A 25,686-nucleotide genomic window follows, 5' to 3' on the forward strand; every position below is an offset into this window, starting at 1 on the left:
GTTTCAATTTTCCAAGGGCGTCGCAGAATAGTTCCGTTTCGTGGCTTTTTGTTGTTGTATCAATAAACACAACTTTAAAGTTTTCTCATAAACTTTTATTTGCTGGTGCGTCGCAAGTCCAGAAAACTTTTCCAGCGGCGTCGCAACCAAAAAAGTTTGAGAACCACTGCCCTAATCTCATCAATTAATAACGGTTTAGATAGAGTTAAGATGAACATAAATTCATAACTGGGATCAGCCCTGAAGGTTTAGATAGAGATTACCAATCAAAAAAATCATTTTTAGGTATATTCGAAAGCTGACAAGTAACAAACAAAGAGAAAAAGGGGATGAAGTGTTCTGTTCCAGCGCCACTGTGCTTAAAAATCTTGGTGCTGTTCAAAAATCAGAATTACTTTGCAAACAAAACTTACATATTGTCAAGATAGGATAAGTGGTTGGCAACGTAAAAGCTATGTCATTTTTCAGCGTTAAAAGTCAAATATATTGTCTACTTTCTCTTTTTCACCTGTTTATTACAACCAAGCAAGAAACATAGAGTAAATCAAAACGTGAATTTATGTGGCGAAAAAAGCAAAGATGAAGATATTATTGACACAAAAGCAACAAAATAAAATCACATCATACCAGCTGATAACAATGGGATAAACATAGCATATATGATCATCTTGTTGCATTCAGATAAAACAAAACATCAATGCTTGTATTTATATGTTTTAACAGTGACAACACAAGATTGTTCGAAACCATGTTTCAAAATTTTTTTGACAAGTAACTTCCCTGTGGCAGTTTGTGGATGTTTGTAGCAGTTTTTAGAGGTGAATAAGTTTTGAGGAAACGTGTTTTTGCAGCAGGATGAGTAAACTAAAGTCTAAACCTGATGATCTACTTCAACAACTCTACATTTTTAAGGGATTTGCACAATAAACAATAAATAAATAAATCTATCACACCACTCAATTACCACCCAAGTGAAGCCAATCAAACAGATAGGATTATAAATCAAAGCAAAACGTGCCCATAATCAGTGATGGGATTCAGCCGGTTCGCACCGGTTCTGTAGAACCGTCTCACGAAATTTTATAAAATCAGCGAACAGTTTTGCATTACTGGTTTCTGTCAATGGAGTTTTTGTAACAGAGCCGGCTAAAACATTTGACTTTTGTGACAGAACCGGCTGACAAAAAAATTAAATTTGAATCCCACCACCGCCCACAATGTGGTGATAAAGGCAAAACTTATTTAAGGGAAATGGCTTTGAAACGAAATTGGGAACATCGTACCAAATTGTGTATTGGTTGAATGTACAGTGGTGCTTAATGCTGGTGATTTACCTACAATGACTACAAAAATGAAACTTTAGTTGGCATATTGAGACTGTAGACATAAGTAGGCTATGATGATTTTTGGATTGTCAAGTAACAAGCGTATCGAATAAGCGATATGCTGCAGCATGGGAGAGGCATTTTACTGGTTACTGGATGGAATGTTCGTAATAAACACCGAGTCTTTAAAACGTGCAATATCACAACGACAGCAAAATGGAATAGTAATTGATTTAAACGACAAAACACGTTATGAGGTAATTTCGTGACTGCTGGAATTGTTTTGTTCAAATCTTACGCGACCAAAAAACGAGAGAACTATAATCGAGAAAAAAAGTGAGAAACATGGTCGGAAAGAAACGAAAAAAAGAAAAACGCAAATTTATTGCTTTGGATGTGAGAGAATGAGCGAAAAATAAACAGGTTTTACAAGAAATAAATCGGTATTATTAAACTAACCGCTACATACTAGCTACGGAATGTAAGAATTGATCGTAACTAAAACGACGAATTTTAGGGACATTTTTTGATCAACAAACTTAAAGAGACTAAAAAACACCAAGCTTTTTAAAAGAAAAAAAACTAAAGTAACTCTTATTACCCCTAAAAAACACCTCTGCGTACCCATAGTGGGTTTTGGAAAGGGGTATATTCCATTGACCTACGACGGTAATATTATATCTTGAACAAATAATATATTTAAGGTTTGCTACACTTACAACGTTTCGCTCTGGTGTTTTAAAATGTGGAGCTTTCAAGATATGTACGAGATAAATATCACGACTAGTCAAGCGAGCATTGCAAAACAAAAAGGAACGTGTTGCCAAAACAACAGCAAAGTCTTTATGGGATGTGTTTGCGTGTGTTAAGTGCATTTGACACAATAGGGAAATTATTTCAATTTGAAACTTACAGCATCAGAAAACTAACGCATTTTGCTAATCCGGGAATAAAAATAACTTGCAAAAACACATTGAAACTTGTAGAAAATCCCTAAAGCGAGTTATCTTTTATACGTAAATTATCGATTTGCGACTGTTTGAGATTACAGTAAACCTAGGTTAATCCTAGCCCGTTTATACCAAAAAATTTAGGCGAAGATCCGGATTAACCAATGTCGATTAGTTACAGCCTTACCACATTACAAATCATTTGTATCTCAAGTTTTGTCCGAATTAGGCAAAGATAAGGATTATCTGAATCCGATTTAATCCGAGGATTACTGCACTTACATTAAAATTCGTTGTTAACTCATGACGTTTAGCATACCATTTTCAAAGCGTTTTAAAACATGGTTGTCACTTTGGAAACAAACTATAAACTAAAGTTATCACTCTTGCATTTACAAGAGCAATGCTGGCTTTACCACATATCAACAGTTCGACGATTTGCTACAAAAACTACAAGGTTGTTTTGTGTGTGTGCGTTCGCAACCCGCGAGCAGCCCCCCTACAGTGTTGTCATGGTTACTACTAGTACTGTGACGTCACAATCACACGTCCAGCGTGTTGCCAAGTGTCCCGGATGGAGGTTTTTAAACGGGAAAAATCATTTCTTCTTTTTGCTTCCCCGCGGCGATTCGGTGCTACTCTTGAGTTCCCGATATTCGTCCTAGACCATAAAAGTGTTTCGTGAAAAAAATTGAAAATGAAAACAAAAATATACATACATTTTTTATATTTATATTCATTATGATTGCATGGGCGTTTGCAAAAACGTTTAAATAGTAAAGAATGTTGCTTTTTACATCTATTTAGACCGTCAAATTCCGTACATTTCTTATGAAAAAAAGGTATGACAGACTTTTTATAACAGGGTATATTTCTCATGAAATGAAAGTCAGAAAAAGCAAAAAAATATCAACACAAAGAAGACAAAATAGATTATGCACATGTTTTCAACATTTGCTGTGTTACATAATTCCTTATGTGGTAAACGAAAAAATGGTAAAATCAGCTCACAGCGTTATAATAAGGTCATTTTTTGCAAACAAGCACCCTTTAGTAAAAGTTCCACGATCAAAGAACGTATGCAAGTCAAATTTGCAGCAAGAAAAAAAAACTAAAAAACAAAAAACAACCTTACCAGTTGCACGTTGGATGGAATTCGCGACAAAAAGTCCATTATTTCGTTGTTGGGAACATAATTCGGTTTCCTTAATCGCTTCGTGAATTTGTTAATGCCCCACAAGAGCACAATAACACGGACTGGGATAAAGTAAAGCACGAGAGATACCACGGATAGAACGACCACTGCTAGTCCGGAGAGAAACGGCACGCTCCAAGTAAAAGTGCTGAAAATGAGTAGTGGTCAGTACAGTTAGGTAGTAGACTTTAATTTGTGGCCAAGATATTTAGGTTACAATAGAGCAAAGGTGAAAGGTCAGAACATGTTTTAAAATTAGGGGAAACACTAAAACAAAAACAGGTACAAGGTTCAATGCAGAGACCATATATCGAGTTTTGTTTGTAGATCTATCACTTTTTGTCCACCTAATAATTGTTTTTGTTTTTGTCCACCTAATAATTGTTTTTGTTTTTGTCCACCTAATAATTATTTTTGTTTTTGTCCACCTAATAATTGTTTTTGTTTTTGTCCACCAAATAATTGTTTTTGTTTTTGTCCACCTAATAGTTGTTTTGTTGGCTTGTTTTAATCGAGAGAAATAGGGATTACATTATTGCATCACTTCAAACAAAACAACATATATAACCATGCCGACTTTTTAACAACAATCAATTTTACAAAAACCGGTTGGTGGGGCCAACGAGCCATTTTACGGTTTCAACAAGTCTCAGCTTAGTCCACAAAAATCGCAAGCTATTATTAAAGTCACGTGTACATAAATCAAAACGCGGCACGATCTTGCTTACATAGGAATAATGGCACCGGAAGACGACCATCATACCGAAAATGGTTTAAACAAGCAGGGTAGACAAAACAATAATGAGTAACCAGACTATTTAAACATAATACTAAAAACTGGCTTGTAAGTAATAGAACTTAAGAAACTATTTACAATCAGTTAGTCAGGGTTTCGGTAAGTCGCAATTTTCGGGTCCGGTTTGGTTTTATAAAACATGCCTAATTCGGGTCTGACTTCACATTAGGCATCATTTAATCAGTAACTTTCGGGGCTAACACAGATTTTGTTTGAAACAAAATTTGAGTTTGGGCCTCAATTCGAGTGTTCATAATGGACAAAAGTTTCAGTTTGGGCCTCAATTCGAGTGTTCATAATGGACATTCCATCCTAGATACTGGCGCTATAAGACAGGGCTCCTCAAACTTTCTTGCTCTGCGACCCCATTTTAGAAAAGAAATTTCTTTGTGACCCCTTAATGCAGGGCTTCCGTAATTTGTTAGGGCGGAAAATAAAAGTAAAAGCAATTCAAGTTTCAAATCATGTATTGTTGACGGCTAAACTGAGGTCACCTCGGACCAAGTTTAAGCCGTTACAGTGTTCGCAAACGGATATTAAACACTGCTTAATCGTATATTTATGGCCAATTTTTTATAGAGAAGTTATTGCTCCAAACAATACTTAAACGTTAGTCTATACCTCTATATCTATATGTCATCTTTATGTTGCATTAAAATGCCTGTGTATTTCAAAACAATTGCAATTGTCGCGTTTCAACCGACGTCTGTTCGATCAATGGCGTCACCACAAGCGCGTTTCAAAAACGACGTAACTTGAAAACAAATGCGATTTTGACGTTATACAAAGGTAAAGGCCGGGGGTATTTGGCACCCCCCATACTCCCGTACTCTGCGCTAGTGTATGGAGTACTTTTTGCAAAAATTGGTACATCTCTCTGCGACCCCTCTTTTGTTAAGCGACTCCCAGTTTGGGAAGCCCTGCCTAATTGGTATAACCTAAACACGTGAACAATGTTTAAACAATAAATTTACGCACGTGTACCCTTTATTGTGACAATGACATAATAACGCATAATGTTTCGCGACACCAAAATTATATTTCGCGACCTCAATTTGGGTCGCGACACAAAGTTTGAGAAGCCTTGCTATAAAACACAGCCAAGTACATTTTAATCTTACTTGTATATTCTCTCCCCGAATGAGGCTATCCCGTCCAGAATGTTCTGAACTTTCGTCAATACATCTTGTAATGCGTTCAGTTTTTGCATCAGAGAGAGTTTGTTCGATGATTCCTCATCTTGGTCATCGTCTTCAGCTCTTAACGCGAAACCAAATATTTAAATTAAATCACGTCCGTTGAAAAACGAAGGAAAACGGCAAAACTTTTTTCCCAACCGACAGTAAGGTAACAAATTAAAAGAGAATTCAAAATTAAACCAACGCTGAATACGGAAATAAAAAGCAACCTCTTTGACAAGTTTACAAAATCGGTCACAAGATGTCATCAAGCACTTGTGACGTCATCGGTTGGTTTATGTTTAAAGCTATATTATGACGTCATCAAGCACTTTGTGACGTTATCGGTTGAAGTATGTTTAAAGCTCCAAAGTATGTGGTACTTGTGGTGTTGGTGTTAAAGTTACTGCTTGTGACGTCATAACTCACCTTGTGTCATCGATGGATTCGTGACGTGGCGGCCTCGTGCATCTGACGTAGATGTCGATGTAATTCTTGAGGAAGAGAAGCAAGAGGAAGATGGGGAACATGTAAAGCTCGCAATTCCAAGCCAGGATGAGGAAAGTCTATTGGTGAAAAATAGAAAAATGTATTGGACTGAATTATTAAAAACTTAAAACTTGAACTTACACAACCCTGCGCAAGATTACAAAAGACTTTAAAGTTAAACACCGAAATCAAATTTCAACTATATGCTAACTATAGTATTTGTTAGAATTTTAGAGGATAAGAAAATTGGGGACGGCGACTCAAATAATACGTAAAGAAAACGCTGGATTTGAATTTACAATAGACATCACGTGCAAAGGTGCAAAAGGCTTGAAAACGGCAAAAAAATGTCCTCAAATCTCTGTTTTTAATTGTACAGCAAATGACTTTTAAGGTTTGTAGTACAAACTTTGTACTAGTTTTAGCTTCTTAATTGGCATATCGTAACGTCATGTTTATTCTAATGTATCACGTATTGCATTGTCAGTTTATTGTCAAGAGTTTCCAAACGATAAACTGCATGTCTAATTCATGATGAGGGGAAAATTTTTGAAATATTTTGTGAAACACTGCACATTTACCACAAACGCGAAAGCGCTCCGACGTGGATTTTCCCAAGTGAAGCAGGAATTGACAAATTCGGCAGTGGTGATGATACTTTGGACGATTCTCCAAACACGCTGGAAGTTTTGCAGCAATAGATTCTTCTTAAACTTCACTGGTTCTTCCATAAACTTCTCCTCACGGGGACTAAAGGTCCGGATCGCTCCACGGACCTGGATAAAATTGATATTTTGTTTTTTTGTGTTGCCAAGGCGACGTTTTTGTTGAGAAATCTAGATACTTGTGCACGAATTTTGTTGTTTAATGTAAGAAAATGTAGTAAACATTTTTAACACTAGATTTTGACACAAAGGTAGATAAAAATTGTGGTAGGCTACATACAATTTACACCCAGTTTTCACCAAGGAAAAATGTAGCTTTATCTTTTTATTTGAAAATGGAGAAATCTAACATACCTAGTACTGGCAAAGATTTTCAAACTTTAAACATTTTGACGAACTAGCAATAGTCAAGTGCCAGAATTCATTCAAAACAACGTATAAGATGTTTGAATCAAATCTATTCCATCAATACAGACACAAAAAGTCTCCATTGGGAGGTGCTACAGCACATGAAAAAATGTAAAGGCAAAAAATATGGTCAACTAAAACTCCTATTTATTCAGTAGCATACATTAGCATACTTTCAATTAATGCATGATAGCAACGACATGATATGAACCAATCTCGTACATGTTGAAGCCTGGTGATTTGACACAGCCAAATCAGCTAGTCATGCATCAAATATTAATGAGCTTCTGTACTTTATGCCACTGCAGCACGGAGATAGACAAAGCTTACACATAATCAAGTTGCTAGACATGAGGAATAATGAGATTGAAACAAATCTGGAGCCGGATGAGAGGAACGTGAATTATTAACGAGCTCTGGTGCACCGGATTTAAATATTACTCGACGGGAATTTTTTTTAACTGAAGAATATTGAAAATGTTGTGAAATGATTTGTTTCTCAAAGAAAAAAGTGTTAAATACTATGCAATGTTAAGCTATTGATTAAACATAGAATTTAAATTAGGTGCATGATTAACTGATTTAAATCCTCTGCACCAAAAAAGGCAAAACCTGTCTGAACAGTTCAACGTTTCACAACGCAAAAAATGTCGCCTGTGTTTGATAGCTGTACAATATACAATACAAGGCTTGTAATTTATTTTCTGGCTGGAATAATCAAATTGTTATTTTATGTTAGGGGGTTTGAATAGTGAGAAAAAGCACAAATTTACTAAAACAAATTCTGCAAGGACATTATCTTAAAGCAGCTGCATCAAAAAACAAACAAACAAGATATTTGTTGTGGTCAACTCCCAGTTGATCTAAAGTTAAGCCAGGTCTTAACCTATTGATCCATTGCTACTGTTGAGAACTTGTTAATTAGAAACATAAGTTTTCAGGTAGGCCCATACGTAAAAGTACACAAACAGTCAACTTGCAAACAAACATACAGCACAGAGCAAAATCGGTGTAGCTTTTAAGAATGTTTCAAAACTGTAGTTTTTGACCTAAATTCAACTTATGCATGTCCAAACATTTTAGCGCATTTTTAACGTAGTGAGTAAACTGGCTGCAACAAAAATTTACATTTTATTCGATGTAAACGATTTCCAAACACAAGCTCGTTTTGTGAAGAATCCTTACGGCAATGTGGAACCAAGTGATTTAATAAAATCCTCGTAAACAGGCTTTGATGTAGCACTGTAATAAAACTAAAAGCACGCAATAAAAAATGAATGGACTTAGTCAACAGCGCAAAATTGTTTTTTTGTTTGTTTACAAGCCTACGTTGTTATGTTTACTTTAGACCACGGATTTTACTTTTTTACTCCCTGTGCACTTTTGTACTGGTTTTGTCGCACATGCTTGATGCCCACGGATCTATTCGTAAAGATTGTGTGTACCAAATTTGGTATAGTCGGGTTTAGCCTTCAAATCGTCCAGAAGGTGGCGCTACTGCCTAGGTTGGCAAGTTTAAAACAGTGGTTTCTTTTAAAGTTGTTTTCAACAGCCTTAGCATGAACTCAAAAAAAGCAGGGCATGCATAATTCCTACAGTAAAGTCTGAAAATTTATTTCACAATGGACGTGAAAAACATGAACAATACATTAACTGGTGACTCGTCTGTGCTCATGTATTTATCCGCAAAAATTGCTGGAACGAAGTGTTATTTAGAGGCTATTGTGATGTAGGCTTTACATTGTAGCCGGAACACGACCTGCATTCACATCGGTTCATGAGGAGTACATCCTATTGAAGGCGTTTCTGGGCAGAACAATGTGATGTTGTTATGTCGAAACTCATGCGTTTTGTCCACTGGCAGGAATCGAAAGTGGATACAATTATAACGTAACAAAAACCACCCTTGTGCTGTTTATGGGCAAAGCGTGCTTGCCTTTTGGATATTTACAAACGTTTGTGCATGTGTGTCCTCTGGAGCACTAGCAAAGATGAAAAAGTATGTGAAGATATTTTCTGTTCTAACTGACACAGTTTGTATCAAAACATTTTATGTTGAAATCGTACAATTGAAGTCTTCTCAAAAACATTCCTTCTTAATTTTGTGTCTTGGCGTACACAAAAGCATCGTGAGCAATAACTTATTATTAGTGCGAATAATTGTTACAGCTCATGTTGGGTCTTGATTTTAAACTTTTCATACGTCTGGGCCTACACACAACTTCCAAAGTACACTAAGAACCACTGTGAGCAACATTAGATGTGCATGCTGTAGCCACACACCAGTTTATGCGCAGCACAGACTTTCATGTGTCTGGGCATACACACAAGATCCCTAAGTACACTGTGGATCACTGTGAGCAACATTTGGTGCGCACACTGTGGCCATACACCAGTATATTTGTAGTGCAGATTTTTAAGTGTTTGGGTATTCACACAAGCTTCTTAAGTACACTGAGGGCCACTATGAGCAACATTGGACATACAAGCCTAACATCAGTTTATCTACAACATAGATTTTCGTTTGTCTCGACATACACGCAAGCTTTCCGAGTACACTGAAAGCAACTATAGATGTTCACGCTGAGGCCACAACCCAGATAGATTTTCTTGTAAGGTGCAAACAGTGCGAAACCCACTACAGGAGGACATCGGTTATATTAGACTCACACTTCATCAATCCAACAACTCACCGGGTTAAAGATGTAGTTGATTTGAATGGTGACTGTCCCTTTTGTCCTATCCTTTAGCTTTCGGTCCTTTAACACGTAACTGCATTGTTCGCCGTTCCGTGCACGTAAAATCGGAATCGAAACACGGCCCAGGAATTCCTTCTCGCTGTCCTTGTCTTGATCGAACAGCAGGATTTCAAACACATCGTGTATGTCACGAACGGGGCTGTTAGAGAAAATGTTGAAGTTAGATCATGGGGTTAGGGGTTCTAATCCGGGCAATGAGACTTAACAAATACTTGTCCCCGAAAATATACTGAAATGTGCAGTTATGTCTATTGTCATCAATTCTCATTTTATTTGGCAAATATTTGCAATAGAATCAATGATCTATATCTGTCGGATCATTTTGTCATTGTGCGTTTTAAATTTGATAAATTTCGAAAAAAATTGAGATAATTTTGTCCCAGTAATATCCAACGCACTTTTAGTATATTTTTTTGGGAAACTTTATATAGCGTCACTATTGTGTTGGAAATTTTGAACATTAAATTATGTTTTAAATGGGATTAGTGTACAAGGAAACAAAATATCCTAAACCACATGTGAATAAAATGACAAGTCATAATTTACAACGGGTCAGAAACATGACTCAGCATTTTTATTTCGTTTTTTTGCGCAAAACTGTAAATCAGCGAAAACAGATAAAACTAACAGTAGCTTGGGGCTTAAGTTTCAAATTTTCGGTTTCATAGATTTAAAAATTTCGAATTTGGGCATTTTCGCTTTTCTGATCGTGACATGAAACTTTTCTATTTACTAGTTCGTGACTTCCGTCAGAGCTGTTTACAATATCGAAAAAGAAAACTTGTAGCTTGGTATAACCGTAAAGCAGACATAACTATCGGTAACACAATTTAACCTTCAAAGCTAATTTTTTTACACAGCTAAACAAGATAAAAAAAATTCAGGGCACTCATCGACTAACTGACTTTTTACTAACCTTGATAAAAACCCGTTAATTTCACATTAAACAGACGGACAGAAGGTCATGTTGGTCATTATTATCTAAATTTCATCTTTTGAGGGCGAACCTAGTTATCCAGGTTCATACTTTATTTAGGAGGTTTACATTTAACAACTTTGATTACAACTAAATGTGTGTAATTATAAAAAAAATGTTTCAGATATTCTTTTTTGACTAAATGAGTTGAACAAACCAACGGCAGAAAAAAAAACGTATGCAAAACGATGTGTCACCAACAAGGAAGGGAACTCATAAAAAATATACCTATAGGTGTACAGTTGCCAACGACTGGCACCAGGCTACATACCACAAAACACTGTTTGAAAAACTTAGCAAATTGGTGATGAGAATTACCGGGTTCGGCTGTACAATGCATTAAACTTTAAATAAAAATACTTACAAGTTGCATGTCCTGTTCCAAACTGGGTCCAACGTCTTATAACAAGTCTGTGTTTGTGCTCTCGCATTGCAAAGTTGCACAACACAGAATGGATCGGATTTGCCGTTGATATCAGCTGATTTGAGGTTGGATGCTGATACGATGCGAATTTCGGCGAAACCCACGTCAGACAGATCACGGAATGTAGAGGAATAAGCCTAAATACAATAAGAGAATAATATTAACAACTGCATATTGTTTGGTTAAGTGGAAATATTACAGTGGAATATTTTTTCTGGGTAGCGTAGTTTAAAAAATAAAAATAAAAATAGCTTACGTTTAATCATTTCGGGCAAGTAGCTACACACACAAAAAAAGCACTTTTTCGGACAACGAAAGGGGTCAGCTATGTTTAGTCAGTGATTGTCCAACAAAAGTTCTACCATTTTAGTTATGTATGTTAAGTATGTATTTTTTACTCGTAAAATGAGCATACGTATTTTAGTCATAAATATTTAATGTTTTTGTTTATACGTTTAAGGAATATAACCCAGTTCAAGATTCTATTTGGGTAGCAAAGGATAGTTAGACACAAACCCATTGTGCTTGAAATAACTTAAAACCGTTTTTGCGACGTTGCATTGCATTTTCGTAAACGTTTTTAAATTTGCAGAAAACATTAAAGCGCCTTTTGAGCCAACAATGTTATTTGATGTATCTTTTTTGACTCATAACTTATTACAGTTTTCGCTCAACATTACTACATTTTGCTTTGGGAAAAAAGCAAGACAGTCTAATGATAAATTAAGCTGTCAAAACGTCAACAAAACATCACCAAAACCGAAAAAACATGACAAGAGGACTATGATTACCAACAACAAATTGTCGTATTTCAACAGCATCACACTCAATAACGACTTATGCCATTTTGTAGAAACGTTAAGTTTACACGAACTGGGCAGTGCATAACACGGACATGAGTATTGATCTTTTAGGGGTCGATATACTTTCACTTCAACAAGACAAGGTGCATGGTTATGAAAAGAATACAGAATGAGATAGAAACGCCAGGGGTTCTATCAGAAAATCTTTGTGGTGATTTTTCTGGGATAAGGGATGGCGCCAAATTCACATTAATCTGGAGTACGTACAAATCTCATTGTAACGGATGTATTATTGCTTCGGCAAATATGATCGTTGGCATAAAATTTACAAGAACAAATTAGACTTTAACAGGTCCACGGTCTACTTTGTTAATTCACTAAAGTTCTGTATATGCAAAGCAAACAGCCAAGAAAAATTTAATCGTTTATGTTTTCGTCAATGATTTTTATGAAAAAAACAAACAATTTTCTTGTCTTGTGTGGTAAACAATTGAGACGCAACTAATATTAGAAACCAAAGTCTTTCGAACAAGAGAGTAAATTGCATTAATATGCGGAAATTGGAACACTATTCTAAAAAGACGCATATATTCAAATGCAAACTTTTTCTGAAACAAGGCCGAATTTTAATTTGAGGAAAGATTTAAATCAAGTCAAATTAAAAAAACGCATTTTTTGCAAAACATGTTGGCAAATGAAAGCGTTTTCCAAGACAAACATTTTTGGCGACATAACGAAGCCATTTAACTCTACGTGACCAAGTCGCAGTAGTCGATGGCAAGCTTTAGAAAAATCGCCCTACTTTTTAACAGCAATGCCTGACTACAAAGCTGACATGTGCAGCATACGAGGCAAGCAACGGTGCTTGTGATTCGACTTTCGTGGTGCATTTCCACCGAGTCTGTGTATAGCTGAGTTGGTAAGTTTCAACCGAACCTCAGGCTTTTTTTTCTGGCAAATGCCGTTTTATGTGGGAATTCTTGGGAGACCGATTTGATACGGTATAACGCTTTCAACAGACCTAGCCTTTTGTGTGCTTTTTAGTGTGCTGTGATCGCTGGTCTGCGTGAACGCTTTGGGCCTGATACCAGTAATGATTATACGTTCATCTGAGCTGCTTCAAAAGAGCCTTGTTTACAAATGATGCTAAGACGAAACAATTCACCTATTTTAAATACAAGGGGCTTTTGCATGAAACGTGTGCAACATAACGTGTTAGAACAGCGGTTCCCAAACTGGGGTCCGCGGTCCTTTAGGGGTCCGTGAGGCAATTTTGGGGGGACCGCGAAGCGGTTGAAGTAATTCTATAATCTTATTTGGCGTCAGTTTGTGCCACTAAATAAGTTTAAATCAAAGTAGAATTGAGAATCAACTGTCTCCATTGCTTAACAATAGCCTTTATTGAATGACAACTATCAAAAATGTAATTGTTCGCGCACAATTGTAGTGCATTTGTCTTTTCTGTGATGTCACAAGCTGTGTTTGGATGACTTTTATGCGCAATTTTGCATAACTAGCTAAAATCCTGAAATCAACTTTCGTTTTTATGAAATACATATTTAGGCTCAAGGACCGCGAGCCCTCAAAATAATGGCAAAGGGACCGTTTTGAAAAAAATATGAAAAAGTTTGGGAACCGCTGTGTTAGAACAAAGGTTACCAAAATATACGTGCATTGAGGTTTACTGCAGGTCACACTGCGAAAGTCACGTGATCGCGCACACCGGAAGTGGAATGGCCACGTCATGCTACGTCATTAGAATACTAACAGCACTTGCCAAGTAATGTAAATATAACAACGGAAGATTTGGACACATATAATTTTAAAGATCAAAAATTCCTAATTAAAATCACTCGTTACTGATTTATTTAGGTCGACGACACAACAACAATGCCTACAAGGAGAAAATCGTATTTATAGTTGTCCAGTTAGGAGAAAAGCACTTTACGTAAGTTTCAGTGACACCAAAATACGAATTGCTTCAAGCAATCATTGCACAGACATACTTATTTCTCAGTGACGTCATAATTACGTTCAATAGTCATGTGACGTTATCGTTGGTGTGTTTGAAATGGCCCAAGACAAGAATATCGTTTTTGACCGACTTTCGGGGCATTCTAGTTCATAGGTCCCATAGGCCAGGGAATATAGTGGCTCGAATACACGGAAAAAGTGTAATAACTATATCACTGACGATGACATGAGCTTTTGCAGAAAGATTTATAAGTGGTTGATTTGGGCATGTTGACCGTCATAAACAGTCAACCTCGGTTAATCCGCATCCGTTTGGACCAAAAAAATTGTCTGGTTTAACCGATGTTGATTAGTCTTACAACATTACAAATTATTTGTACCTCAAGATTTGTCCGAATTAGGCGAAGATCCAGATTAACCTAAGTCGATGTAACATAGGTTTACTGTATTTGATATTTTTTTGGAATCCCAAAAACCAAGCTTCGGGGCTTGAACAATATTACGGAGGGAGATCAATTTTAGGGAGAATAAATTAACTCACATATTTCTGTCTTTGCTCGCTGAGGTCAAACGAGGTCGGATTGTTCTGGTCTGGTGCGATCTTGTTAACTGTGACGAGAAACAAAAGTGACCCGGATGTATCGACCAAGTTCAATGACAGGGAATGGGTCTCGTCACGCTCCAGCGACCACAAGTCAAGGTCACACCTACATTAAAATATAGAAAACTCGTAAAAATTCACAACGTTAAAAGTTCATGTTTTAGGATACTTCTATAAAATGTTGGTGCTCTGGGTTTGTCAGGACTAAAAAAATTTACATAATATTTACAATATTAAACAACAACTTTGCTTATTATTTGATTTTTTTCGTAGTTTAGGGTCGTTTATCCAACATTCTGATCCTATTTATTTTTTTGCCGTCTCCTATTTTGCATTTTCAAATAAAATTAAAATAATGAAATTTTGATTTAACAAAACTTAGCTTGTTTTCGCTGCATCACAGGTCAATACTTTAGTAACTGCTGTAGTGTGACCATTCAGGCACAATGAAATATTTGCAGATAAATGTCTACAATCTACATATCACACGAACTCATAATGTGTAAAAGTCTCAGGCCGCAGATTGTGCAGCCCTGCTCCACAGATTCCCGGTGCCTTTACCCGAAAAAAACTTTAGCAATTTACCTGCCAAGAAAGTCGTCACGTCTGTAAACGTCACGATCCCAAACAGTGACGTCAAGGGTCGAGGTTTCTTTGGAGACGAGCTGAAACGTGTATTCCTCCTTCCAGACAGGGTTCAACGTTTTGTAACAGACCTGCGCAGAGTTAAAAATTAGACTAAAACAAAAACACAGGGTTGGAAATGAGACACACGTCAAAATGTTTAAAAGTCGAAAATACATAACCTTACGACCATTATTGTCCGAAGTGGGAGAAAACTATTACTTTTTGATTAAAGAAAAACATACAATTAAATGCAAAACTATTACCTTTTTATATATGAGAGAAAACTTTAAATTTTAACAATCTGCAAATAATGAGCATAAAAAAAATGAGAAATTTTCTTTGCAATAAAATCGTCCCAAAATTTTAGCAAATAGTTATGACATAGTAAAAAAACACAACTTTGTTCAGATAAAGCCCTCCAAGTAAATAGCCTATTTAAGGAAGGTCTGTGCTTTACTCGGGAAATACAACAATGACCGTTAGATAAAAGGGAATCCCTAGCCCGTTTCCACCAACTTAAACTATTGTTATTTCAAAATTCAAAACGTCATTTCCCGTAATTCGCCTTAGCCCCAGCCTCTGCGCATATTTGGCATCTAGTTGTTTATACGTTTACAACACATATTTGTAATGTTCGAAAGGTGGGAAGAAAAGTGTGTACAGAGGTCACAAGATACAAAGCGGCCACTTGTGGACTTTCAAGGCAAAAGAAAGTCCTATTCTTGACCTGCATTTAACCGCAATTGACTCCTTAAATGTATGAATTATTTATCTGCGCGAAGGCTCCTGCCCATTTCAATTAACCTTCGTTATTGTTTAAACTCACTATTGAGTAACTATCGTAAATTTTGTAATGCAAATTTGTAATGAATTAAATTTGTTATTTTAATGGTTGAAACAGTTGCTTCACTTTGATCTAACTAGATGCAATTTGCAGCTTTATTATCACTTAAGGAAGAAAATAGCGACCCTAAACTATTTATGTGCATATTTATGCAAGGATAAATAGTTTTTATTGCACTGCCAATTATAGCAAGGAGTAGTGTTGTAGACAGCTGTTATATTTGGGTGTCAAAACGCCTTAGAGTTTGTAAATAATTCATGAAACTATTGGAAAGGCAGTAACAACTAACTTTAGGAGTTAAGCAAGAACGAAATGCACAAAAGAAAGATATGGTATATTCTTAGGGGTGGTATTTGTTGTTAAAAGTTTGTTACCCATTGACATGTTTTCATCTGTTTTTTTTTTGAGGGATTAAAGGCAATATAGTTTTTTAAAACTAAATGAAAACAGTTTGATCTAAAACAAATACATTAGTTCAAATATTTGTTAAATAAAAATCTAATCAAAAAATGCGTTTTTTAATGCATCAATATGCATTTGAAGGTATGGCATCCTAGTCCTAAACATGGGCCAATTTAGTAAATAACATTTCAACATAACGCCTGGCGAAGGAGCAGTTAATATAAATGGGCAATTTTATCGACAACAAAGGTAAATGTATAGCACACGCATACTGCTGTTGAAAATTACGCGGCCTCTGCACAACAAAAGCCCTCCTTGTAAGCACCAACACGGTTGAATAAACATGTGTGTACCTTACAACTAACCCTAGCTACATACGCCCTTAATACACAATCCCAAACCGTAAAGTTATTGGAATAGCTTACAAACATAAGTAACATCAAACAAGAGGTATAACTTTTATGGAGCTTTTGTTTAAAATAACTTTTTATTAATTCTATATTATGGCCACGTTGCAGGTATGTTTAAACAAGCTGCAACCGTTTAAAATCATTGGAACAACGTGTTTTAGACTCTATTTGAATAAGACACTAAAGATGCCATTTAGTGAAATTAATTTGTTTTTATAACACTGTCAACGGATTTTAACCTGGAAATAAACATTTCCCAAACTTGCAACGTGTTTTGTTTTACACAATATTACAAGCGTTTGAAAAAGACAAACCTTGCAAAAGCGTGCGGGAAGTCCTCAAATATTACCTTGCTTTTTCGCTTTTGTTTTCCCATCAAAAGCTTCACGTATGGGTCTGAAAGCCCGTTGGCATCCCTGGCCGGAAGGTCGGTTCCGGAAACTAATTGGACCGTGGCCGTCGCTATGGGAACTTGGTTTCGTGACACCGGGTTTGAACCTGAGTGAAAAATAATATTAGAATTAAAAAAAAATGAAAATCGGTCGTTCTGATATTGTAATAAAAATCTGCTATAGGAGCGATAATACTATGCTTGACAGCAACAGCTACTTATCGTGTTGTTAAATTAATTTTGTTTCAGTTTTCTGAGCCAGTTTCCTCTGTGGTGTAAGCCCAGTGGCATCGCACTGACTACTTGAGGCATGGGTTTTTACCCTGTTACTCCCAACAAACTGTGCCGTTGGATGGCTACACTTGCCTATACGGCCGATCTCCCGTCACCAGCTGCACTGATGAGACCTTATAGGTCAAAACAGTGTGCACTGTCTTGCAGCTTATAATTTTGTTTCGCTTGATAAATAGGTAGCAACACAATTGCACTAATACAACCAGCAAGGCAAAAATAGCCGGAAACGTTGAAACGTTATGGAGCGCATATAGTGGCATAACTGGTGGATGACGGCTAAATGCGCTGCAGCTACACCGTATAACAGATTCTGGGCAGATTAGACAGGTTATTTACAAAACAAACACAGGTGTAAGCATCTGGAATTTTACAGAAAACATTTCACAAAGGTCTAATGATTCACCGAACAAAAGTTGTTTGCCGAAAATGTCCCACACAAAAAGATTCCTTCTCAGCCCACGCAAAGCTTATCGCGGGCAGTGAAGCATGACGAAGCAAACCCTGAAACTCAAACCCACATATCACGTGGTCGCAGCTTCACACCAAAATCCCAAAATTACCGCGTTTTTCGGCGCAGGAGTTTCGGAAATTCAATCTTTACTGGTACAGTTGTGCTGCAGTAGTTTATAGGGTGGGCTCCGTGTTTTAACAGACAACCGCTGCTACTGTTATGTGCTTGTTCGTGTGAAGTGCAACTTAATGTACACGACAGGGCTATGATACCGCGCAATGTTTTCCCTTTAAAGCCTTTTTTACCACTTCCAATACATATTTTTAAGGCAGAATGTTTTAACGGTTTTCCCCTTAATTCCCCAAGAATTTCAAAAAGGAAATTACCTTTAAAGCTGTATAACACTTATAGCATATAGTTAAGAAGTGATTGCTTACACAATTGATTATTTGCCACAATTTACCCCCGATAGACTACCTTTTTGATAAGGAATATCCTTGTTAATGTAACAATTACGTAAACAGCTAAACGCACATTAGGCGCAATAGTGTATTTTAATGTGGGTTTCTGAATTGACAATACGACATCTACCGAATTTATTTTTAGCGCTACACTTGTTTTACAAACGGCTTTAGCACTAAGACCCATGTTTGCAATATTGAAAAGCAATACTAAATATGTGCACATTTATGTACTACATAAGACATAGTAAAGGCTTTGCCTACAAGCCGTTTTAGTCGATTGATGTTCACATTGCAATCGCTGCAATAGGATTGCATTCAGTCAATATCAAATACAAATCAATACCTCTTATTTAAAAACAAATTATCCATTGATTGTGCATGTGCATCTTATTTGAATTTTAACAAGAATAAGAAACACATCATCACTACACCATAAGGTATTTATATGTGGTTATTCAGTGGCTATTAAAATGGACTAAAATGTGTACACCCGAATAATAAGACAGAATTTTGATTCAAGTTAAATTGAATTTTGATTTGGTTCCCACCATTGTTTAATGCTTTATTTTCTCACAATGCCTTTTGCAGGCAGCAGAGAGTTTGCAACACACACTTAACTATCTTGTTTCGCTTGGTTCGGTCACTCAAACTTTCGTTGTCATGGTTACAAGTGTTATTTTTCAAAAAAAATATCGCATTGGGCCTCCGGCGACAACCGTTGTTGTTGTTTTTGCAATTTACTTCGAAAAAATTCGTGGGAAGGGAAATTGTTGCAGAAATTTTAGCCGAACAAAGCACAACATAACTGTAGCTGTTTCGGCCAACAATTTGACTCTTGAAAATACTGAACAAGCCTTTCGTCCACCAGGTTGCATATTTAACAAAATATGCCGCTGCTCTTAGGCATTTTTCGCTTGTGTGTTCGCAAATATTTTACTTCATTGCTATGAAGAAACCCTACGGTTCTGGTGGACGAAAGTCAGCAAAATTACAAGTTATCAAAAAACAACTAGTATTTTGTTAAGAATCACACCAGTTGAACGACAAATTTTTGGTTTTTAAGTTGTAGTCACTGCTAAAAACAGCCAAGTTTATCAGCTTTATGTGTTTAGTACACAATACCAGCATTTTTGTGCGCCAACTGTGGGTTAATGAACTGACCTGGTTTCCTTCGAAGCGAATTAAAGTCACTTTCTCTTCGTGGTGAAGCTCGATGTCGAATGGAGGGTTGGGAAACTTTTTCAGGGGCAGCGAGAGAATCAGTCTAAAACAGAAAGTAATGGGTTCCTCTCAGATCTTTGGCATAAGTTGTTAATAAATTTGAATTGCAAGACATGAAGTTTTTCTTATACATTTTTTTCCGGCATTTTCTTAATGCAAACTATTCTATTATTTTCACAAAAAAGTAAAAGCACGTCAATGAGACGTGTGGTATATATATTAGCCAAGTCCTAACAACATGTCTTGAACGCAACACGTTTCTTCACAAATGATCCTTACTACACAAAACCTCTTGTTAACGTGGGGCGCAAATAGAAACAAAAATAATTTTCATTAAAATAAAGTACTCGTTTCGCTACAAGGAAGTCGGCCCGCTTGTGAATTTGGTGCGGTACTTTTAAGCCTACATTACAAATTAAAGAGCGATTAGGCCTACATTTTAGAAGTAAGTAGGCTATTACGTTTCACAACTTAGTTTAAAAATCACTTCCATCAAAACCTCAACTATTTACTTTATAGAACAGCATATTGACGTCATACCTCGGTAACTCCGCCACTAGAGGGTCCATTGCTGGGTCTCAGGGGGGCAAGGGAAAGATTTAAATGTAAAAACCCCAACTCCTCGTCTGAACTCCGATCTTGCAGCTCAATAGTGACGTCACTACCGGTGACGTCAATGCGCGAAAGGTCGATCCGACACATCCCCATGAAGTCATCGCGTAAACCTCTGTCCCAATCGAACACGTGAGCTGTGACGTCACAATGCTCGTGAACGAGAAGTTCGAATTCTTCGTTCCAGCGCGGGTTTAGCGTCATTTTGCAGCACTTGCTTTTTCGCATTGTTTTTCCGTCCACTTTGAACTTGACGTACGGGTCGCTTAGACCTGAATGGAATGAAGTTAATTCCACTAATGCACCTTAAGTTTTCAAAGTGTGGATGTAGGCATTTAGCAATGCCACTAGGGAATTCTCTTTGGTTATTTTGACAACAAAATTTGGAAAGGTAATTTTGGAAATGTATTTCAAGTGTTTTAAGTTATTTTGCAAGTTATTGCCACCTCGCATCAAATTTCGGCACATTTAGCCTACTTGTGTTATTTGCTTCAACAAAGGCATCCGTTGCTAAAATAAAATTTACCCCCAACCTATAGCCTACAACAAACTGCACATGCCGAGGAACAGTGGTTAACCATGCTAAGCTACAATCATATCTTACATCTACTGGCCAGAGCGGCAAAGGTTATGTTGTTTATTAATAAATTAGATGGTGAATGATCAACTAAAAAACCCCTGTCACCTACAGAGCAAAACAACATTTCGGCAATATGGTCATTACGAAAAGTTCAACATGTGACCTACATAATAGGTCTATAAGTTTAGTCGGAACTAAAATAACTCTTGCAATAATCGACAAATATCATGATAGCTTGTCACGTGGTTGCATAAAGCTGTTCTAATTAAAACACGACCATCAAAAATAGAAAAACGCAATTCGACGATTCGTTTGTGTTCAACCTGGTAGTAATTCGTTTCGAATCCCTTGGCTAACAAATCAAGGTAGGCAAATCGACGACAGGCCGCTTCTAATGATTAATTCATGACCAAATTGTGTTGCCTACAATCGTAAAAAATCACTTGCCACCAGATTTTCGGATAATTGCCAAGCATTTTAACTCTTTAGTAAGATAAACTAGTTTGAAGGAAACCTTTTCTGCAACCTAAAATTTGTCATCAAAAGTTAAGGGCGTAAATGACAGTTTTGTTGAAAAAACAAATACGATGTGAAAGGGATGTTACTTTTATACCGAGTTGTTTTCATACAATGTTGTTTCAGTCGTTCAGAACTGAGCTCACGCATAGAAAATCCCCTAAAATTTGCTCGCTCTTTAGATGTAAACAAATCTATGCTGCGCTAACTCAAGCGCCTGTACTAGCTCATGCCGTTGTAAAAACATTAAACTGACAGGGCAAGCACCCGTTGTACTTGTTTTTGTCGTGTTTGATGCAGTTACCGTAAATTTTTGGACAAATGAAAAATTTAGCATACTTTTTTTACCAACTTACCATTTGTATCACGGGATGCAAGGTTTTCACCACTGAACAATACGATCCGTAGTTTGTGCGTTGGTGGAGTGGCTTGAAACTGTTGCAAAAAGGACAGCATCGTTTGTTTTTATTATTCCAGACTTGACTAAACACTTTTACATTTCATGTTTTCGTTTGGGTTTAAATTTTGCTTACAAAGGTTCAGTACTTTCTTCTACTTCTCTATGGAAAGAATTGCACCGTTTTACAATCAGCTGTACAAACGAATACCATTTTGTAAGCATGTCAAGCTTTTGACAAAAAACAACTGTCTATCCTGTACTAAAGGTTTATGTTTTCTCCTATCTTAATTAACCTGCTGTGTATATCAACCAGTTTTTGTCTAAATCGTGAACTGAAGACTATCACTTGCAGTCAGCCAATTATACTGTCAACACAGGAAATCCTATGAGCTGATTACGTTTTACACAAAAATGATGTTGGATGCTGATCATCCTACCTTACAATTGTTTGCCTCAACACAAGCGAAAACAGACTACACAAATACTGACAACAAGATTTTTAAAGTGAAAATTCTATACTACTTACAAATTCTACTGGTTTAACTGAAAAAAATCGTGACTAGTATGAGTTTTGCAGTTAAGCAAAAGCGCAATGTTGACAGAAGCGCTAGCAAGCCTGAAAGAGCCCGACTTCCTGTTTTATACCAGGCTAAATAAAGCTTGCACCTTGACTTTAGTATGTAATAAAATTGCACACACTGATAATTGTTTTTCTATTCTCTAGCGCTACATCCTTTTCAACAATGACATTTCATACAAACTGCTTACTTTGTCTGCAGGTTTTGTTACTAAGCACACCTAATCCAATCCTTGCAGCTAAACCCACAAGAGTAATCCTTCACATTGCTTACGCACAAACCACTTTAAGCATAGGTAGATAAATTGTGTATTAATAACTGATTGTAATCATCTTTTTTCTTCTTTTTCACTGCTGCCTGTCTTAATGTAGCTGCTTAAAATCAATGTCCCAGTTATACCAACAAAACTTGGCACAATTTTAAACATGAATTTTTTATGGAATGAAAATGCTCGAATAAATTATTTAATCATGTTACCTTTTTGTTGGAACTTGTCTCTTTTTTCACTGGGTGCACATCTAAACAAATGTTTTTTTTTACTTCACATTTAAATTGAAAAGATTAAACCACAATAAACTTGTTGGACATAAAATAGCATAACTTTCGTAAAAAAATCTAAAATTGTACAAACCTAATGTGTTGTTGTTTGCTGTGTCAAAAAGCATGCTGGATGTATTTTCATTCTGCAAACACAAATGTTACAAAGGGATGCATCTAATTATGACAGCTTCCCCAAATTTATGACATCTCAAGTCCTTAATAACAGCAGAGTGGGAACAAAGCATATTAGACAAAGAATTTATTCCACAAATGAGAATGTTCAAAAAGCTCTCAGAGCCACAGTTTTAAATGTTTTTAGAGAAGACTTGAGATGTGGCTATGTGTTTTTTTGTAACTTTAACCATACTCTTACCACAGTTATTTTCGCAAACCAGTCACAACAAATCATTTGTCTGCACAGTATTACTTGATAACTACCTCATCTTTAACATTATTTTAATGATAAAAACACCTGGTAGAGTACCTCATTGGAAACGACACTTTGTTTTGTTCTCTCCACGTCCTTCGCCGGTTCTAAAGGCATGTTTTCTTCCTCAATACTGGCTGATGTTGTGGTGGTAGTAGTCACTATCAAACAAAACTATATCTCAAAAAATAAACAGATCTGAAATGACCTTGCTTAAACAGAAAGGTATGTCTTTCAAACGCACATGATTCTCAGTCAGTGTCAGATCAAGAATTAATTGCAGTGGGTCGCCAACACTAATGGCCGTCTAGTTCGCAGATTTTCACTTAACAGCCAAGGGAAAAGTGAACGTAGTTGCTGGCTGCGCGGTAAAGGCAGGCAATTAGGTCAACAGTTTGCAACCTAGCGTGACAGGACAGACGATGTTACATTGGTCACGACAATAGGGGTGAAAACAACAACGAAGCAACACAATGGTTAAAGAGTCCTTGCTTTTAACGCACGTTTTAGCTCAGCCCGAAAAAAAAATTGGCAAACTTTTGGTCGGTGTAGGTTTAAAGGGGTTGAAACAAGAGCAACGATTGCCGGCCACAAAGCATGCAAGAACATCTTGGCACTAACACGGGTACTTGTTTATATCTACCGCTTTCTAATTGAAGTTTTCAATTTCAGTTACATTAACAGTGCAAACAGGGTTGATTTAGCTATTTAAATGAAACATAAAGTATGTTATTGACAACTCTTTGTTGACAGTACTATTGCGGCGACGAATTTTTCGCATCAAACGTGCATTGAGCAAACCGCAAAAACTGACGGGGGCGTTTTCAAATGAGCACTGCACTTAGTTTGTCATCGTTCTGCGTGAAGGACACACTAGTCCTCGAGCAATTTTAGAAGCCTGCATTGGAACAAATGGATCGATCAACCTGTATTGCCATTTTCAGGGTATGCAAAAACACATCAACGACCCACAGAACGAACAACGATAGCAGCGCGATTGAGTGACAGTCGATTAAGTATTGCGGTTTAACGGTTGCTGAGCTGCGTTCCTTGATTCCACACCGTTAAGCAGTCAAGGGCATTTCCCTGTGTTGGTTTGCGTGTTGCCGTTATGCACCGACGAAAATAAACATAGCATTGGGTAACAAAGTAGTTACTGCTGTAGGTGGTAAAACCTCAAAATTGGTTGGGGGATTTTTATACTCCTTTAGTTCCTTTTATTGCTGCTTTTTAGGGAAATGTGCATAGTCATAATTAGATCTGATTACAATTTTAAACTCTCTGATTTACAGAATGAAAAATTTGTCTTACCTTGTGTTTCATGTAAGACCAGTTGAACATCAGAGTCTACAAAAAATTGAAAGTTATTTTAGCATCCAAAAATAGGATCAGCTGCAATCGATTATCCCAGTTTTTAAATAAAAAAACACAGTATACATAAAACAAAATTCAGCTCAAAATCTGCTTTATTAAAGATATCAATAATATATTGACATGACACCTGATTTTCCATTGACAAGTGCAACTCTGTCTACTTTTCGCTCAGTCTTCTTGCTTTTATAATGGAATAAACCCAACTTTTTTTTCTTTTTTACTTTGTGTGTTGGTGACCCATCCATTGATTCTGTAATATGAATTTGACTGTTTAAGAGTGCAACCTCTGTAGTGCAGTGCAAATTAGACTAGATGTTTTACTCTTTTTTGACCATGCAATTTGCCGATTTACCACAACATGACCAAGGGTCAGCTCAAATACACAGAGAAAAAATGTCAAACATAACTGGGTGTGTATCTACAAGCTAATGTACAATGTTAGTTGTTTTGGGTAAAGCTTACCAGTTAGTGAAACAGTGTCATAGTCTGAAACTTCTTTGTTGCTCTCATGTGACATATTTTGTTTCAATGGCAAATAAAGGAATGTTTTAATAAAGTAATACAATTTGGCAAAAAATCTAAAAAATAATAAATCATTAATGTCTGGGACAGAACTTATGACAAAAAAGTGTACTAGGTAAACCAGTCATTCAAAAGCATGAAACGTAAGTAATCAATTTCCTGAAAACAAGATTAGGCGTTTTTAAATGTTGCTATTGTAGAAGCTTTAACGCCCACTTTAAGCACCATGCCTTGTGTACCCACTGACAGTAACCATAGTCATCACAGGAAGTTATGTATAACAACACAACATGGGCTGATTAGACAAACATACACCCAATTTCCTGTCCTGTACTTCTTCTACACAAGATCAACTAACACATACATATGTGACAAGTCCTTGTTGAAGCTGCACATACATATGTGACAAGTCCATGTTGTATCACAAATTTAAGGGTAACCATGATCAATTTAATTTCTAACTGTTGTAAATATTACCAACCAAGCTCAG

The 25,686-nt window shown here is 36.6% G+C and overlaps 1 protein-coding gene across 1 annotated transcript; it reads right to left on the bottom strand.

Moving 5' to 3' along the window:
• Positions 1-540: 540 nt before the first annotated feature.
• On the bottom strand, positions 541-25,270 carry LOC145214097 (multiple C2 and transmembrane domain-containing protein 1-like). Its single transcript, XM_080082559.1, has 19 exons — positions 25,137-25,270; positions 24,802-24,924; positions 24,612-24,647; positions 23,358-23,461; positions 22,965-23,016; positions 22,811-22,851; positions 21,712-21,790; positions 20,188-20,531; positions 19,588-19,690; positions 17,176-17,324; positions 15,129-15,259; positions 14,484-14,649; positions 11,106-11,302; positions 9,700-9,904; positions 6,515-6,709; positions 5,874-6,010; positions 5,388-5,525; positions 3,411-3,618; positions 541-2,936 (listed from the first exon to the last, which is right to left on the bottom strand). The coding sequence occupies exons 1-19, from the start codon at positions 25,189-25,191 to the stop codon at positions 2,874-2,876; spliced, it is 2,526 nt and encodes an 841-aa protein (XP_079938685.1). The 5' UTR covers positions 25,192-25,270; the 3' UTR covers positions 541-2,873.
• Between the last annotated feature and the right edge of the window lie 416 nt (positions 25,271-25,686).

This window comes from Phallusia mammillata, chromosome 2 (assembly GCF_965637545.1).
Source record: "Phallusia mammillata chromosome 2, kaPhaMamm4.hap1.1, whole genome shotgun sequence".
Classification (NCBI taxonomy): domain Eukaryota; kingdom Metazoa; phylum Chordata; class Ascidiacea; order Phlebobranchia; family Ascidiidae; genus Phallusia; species Phallusia mammillata.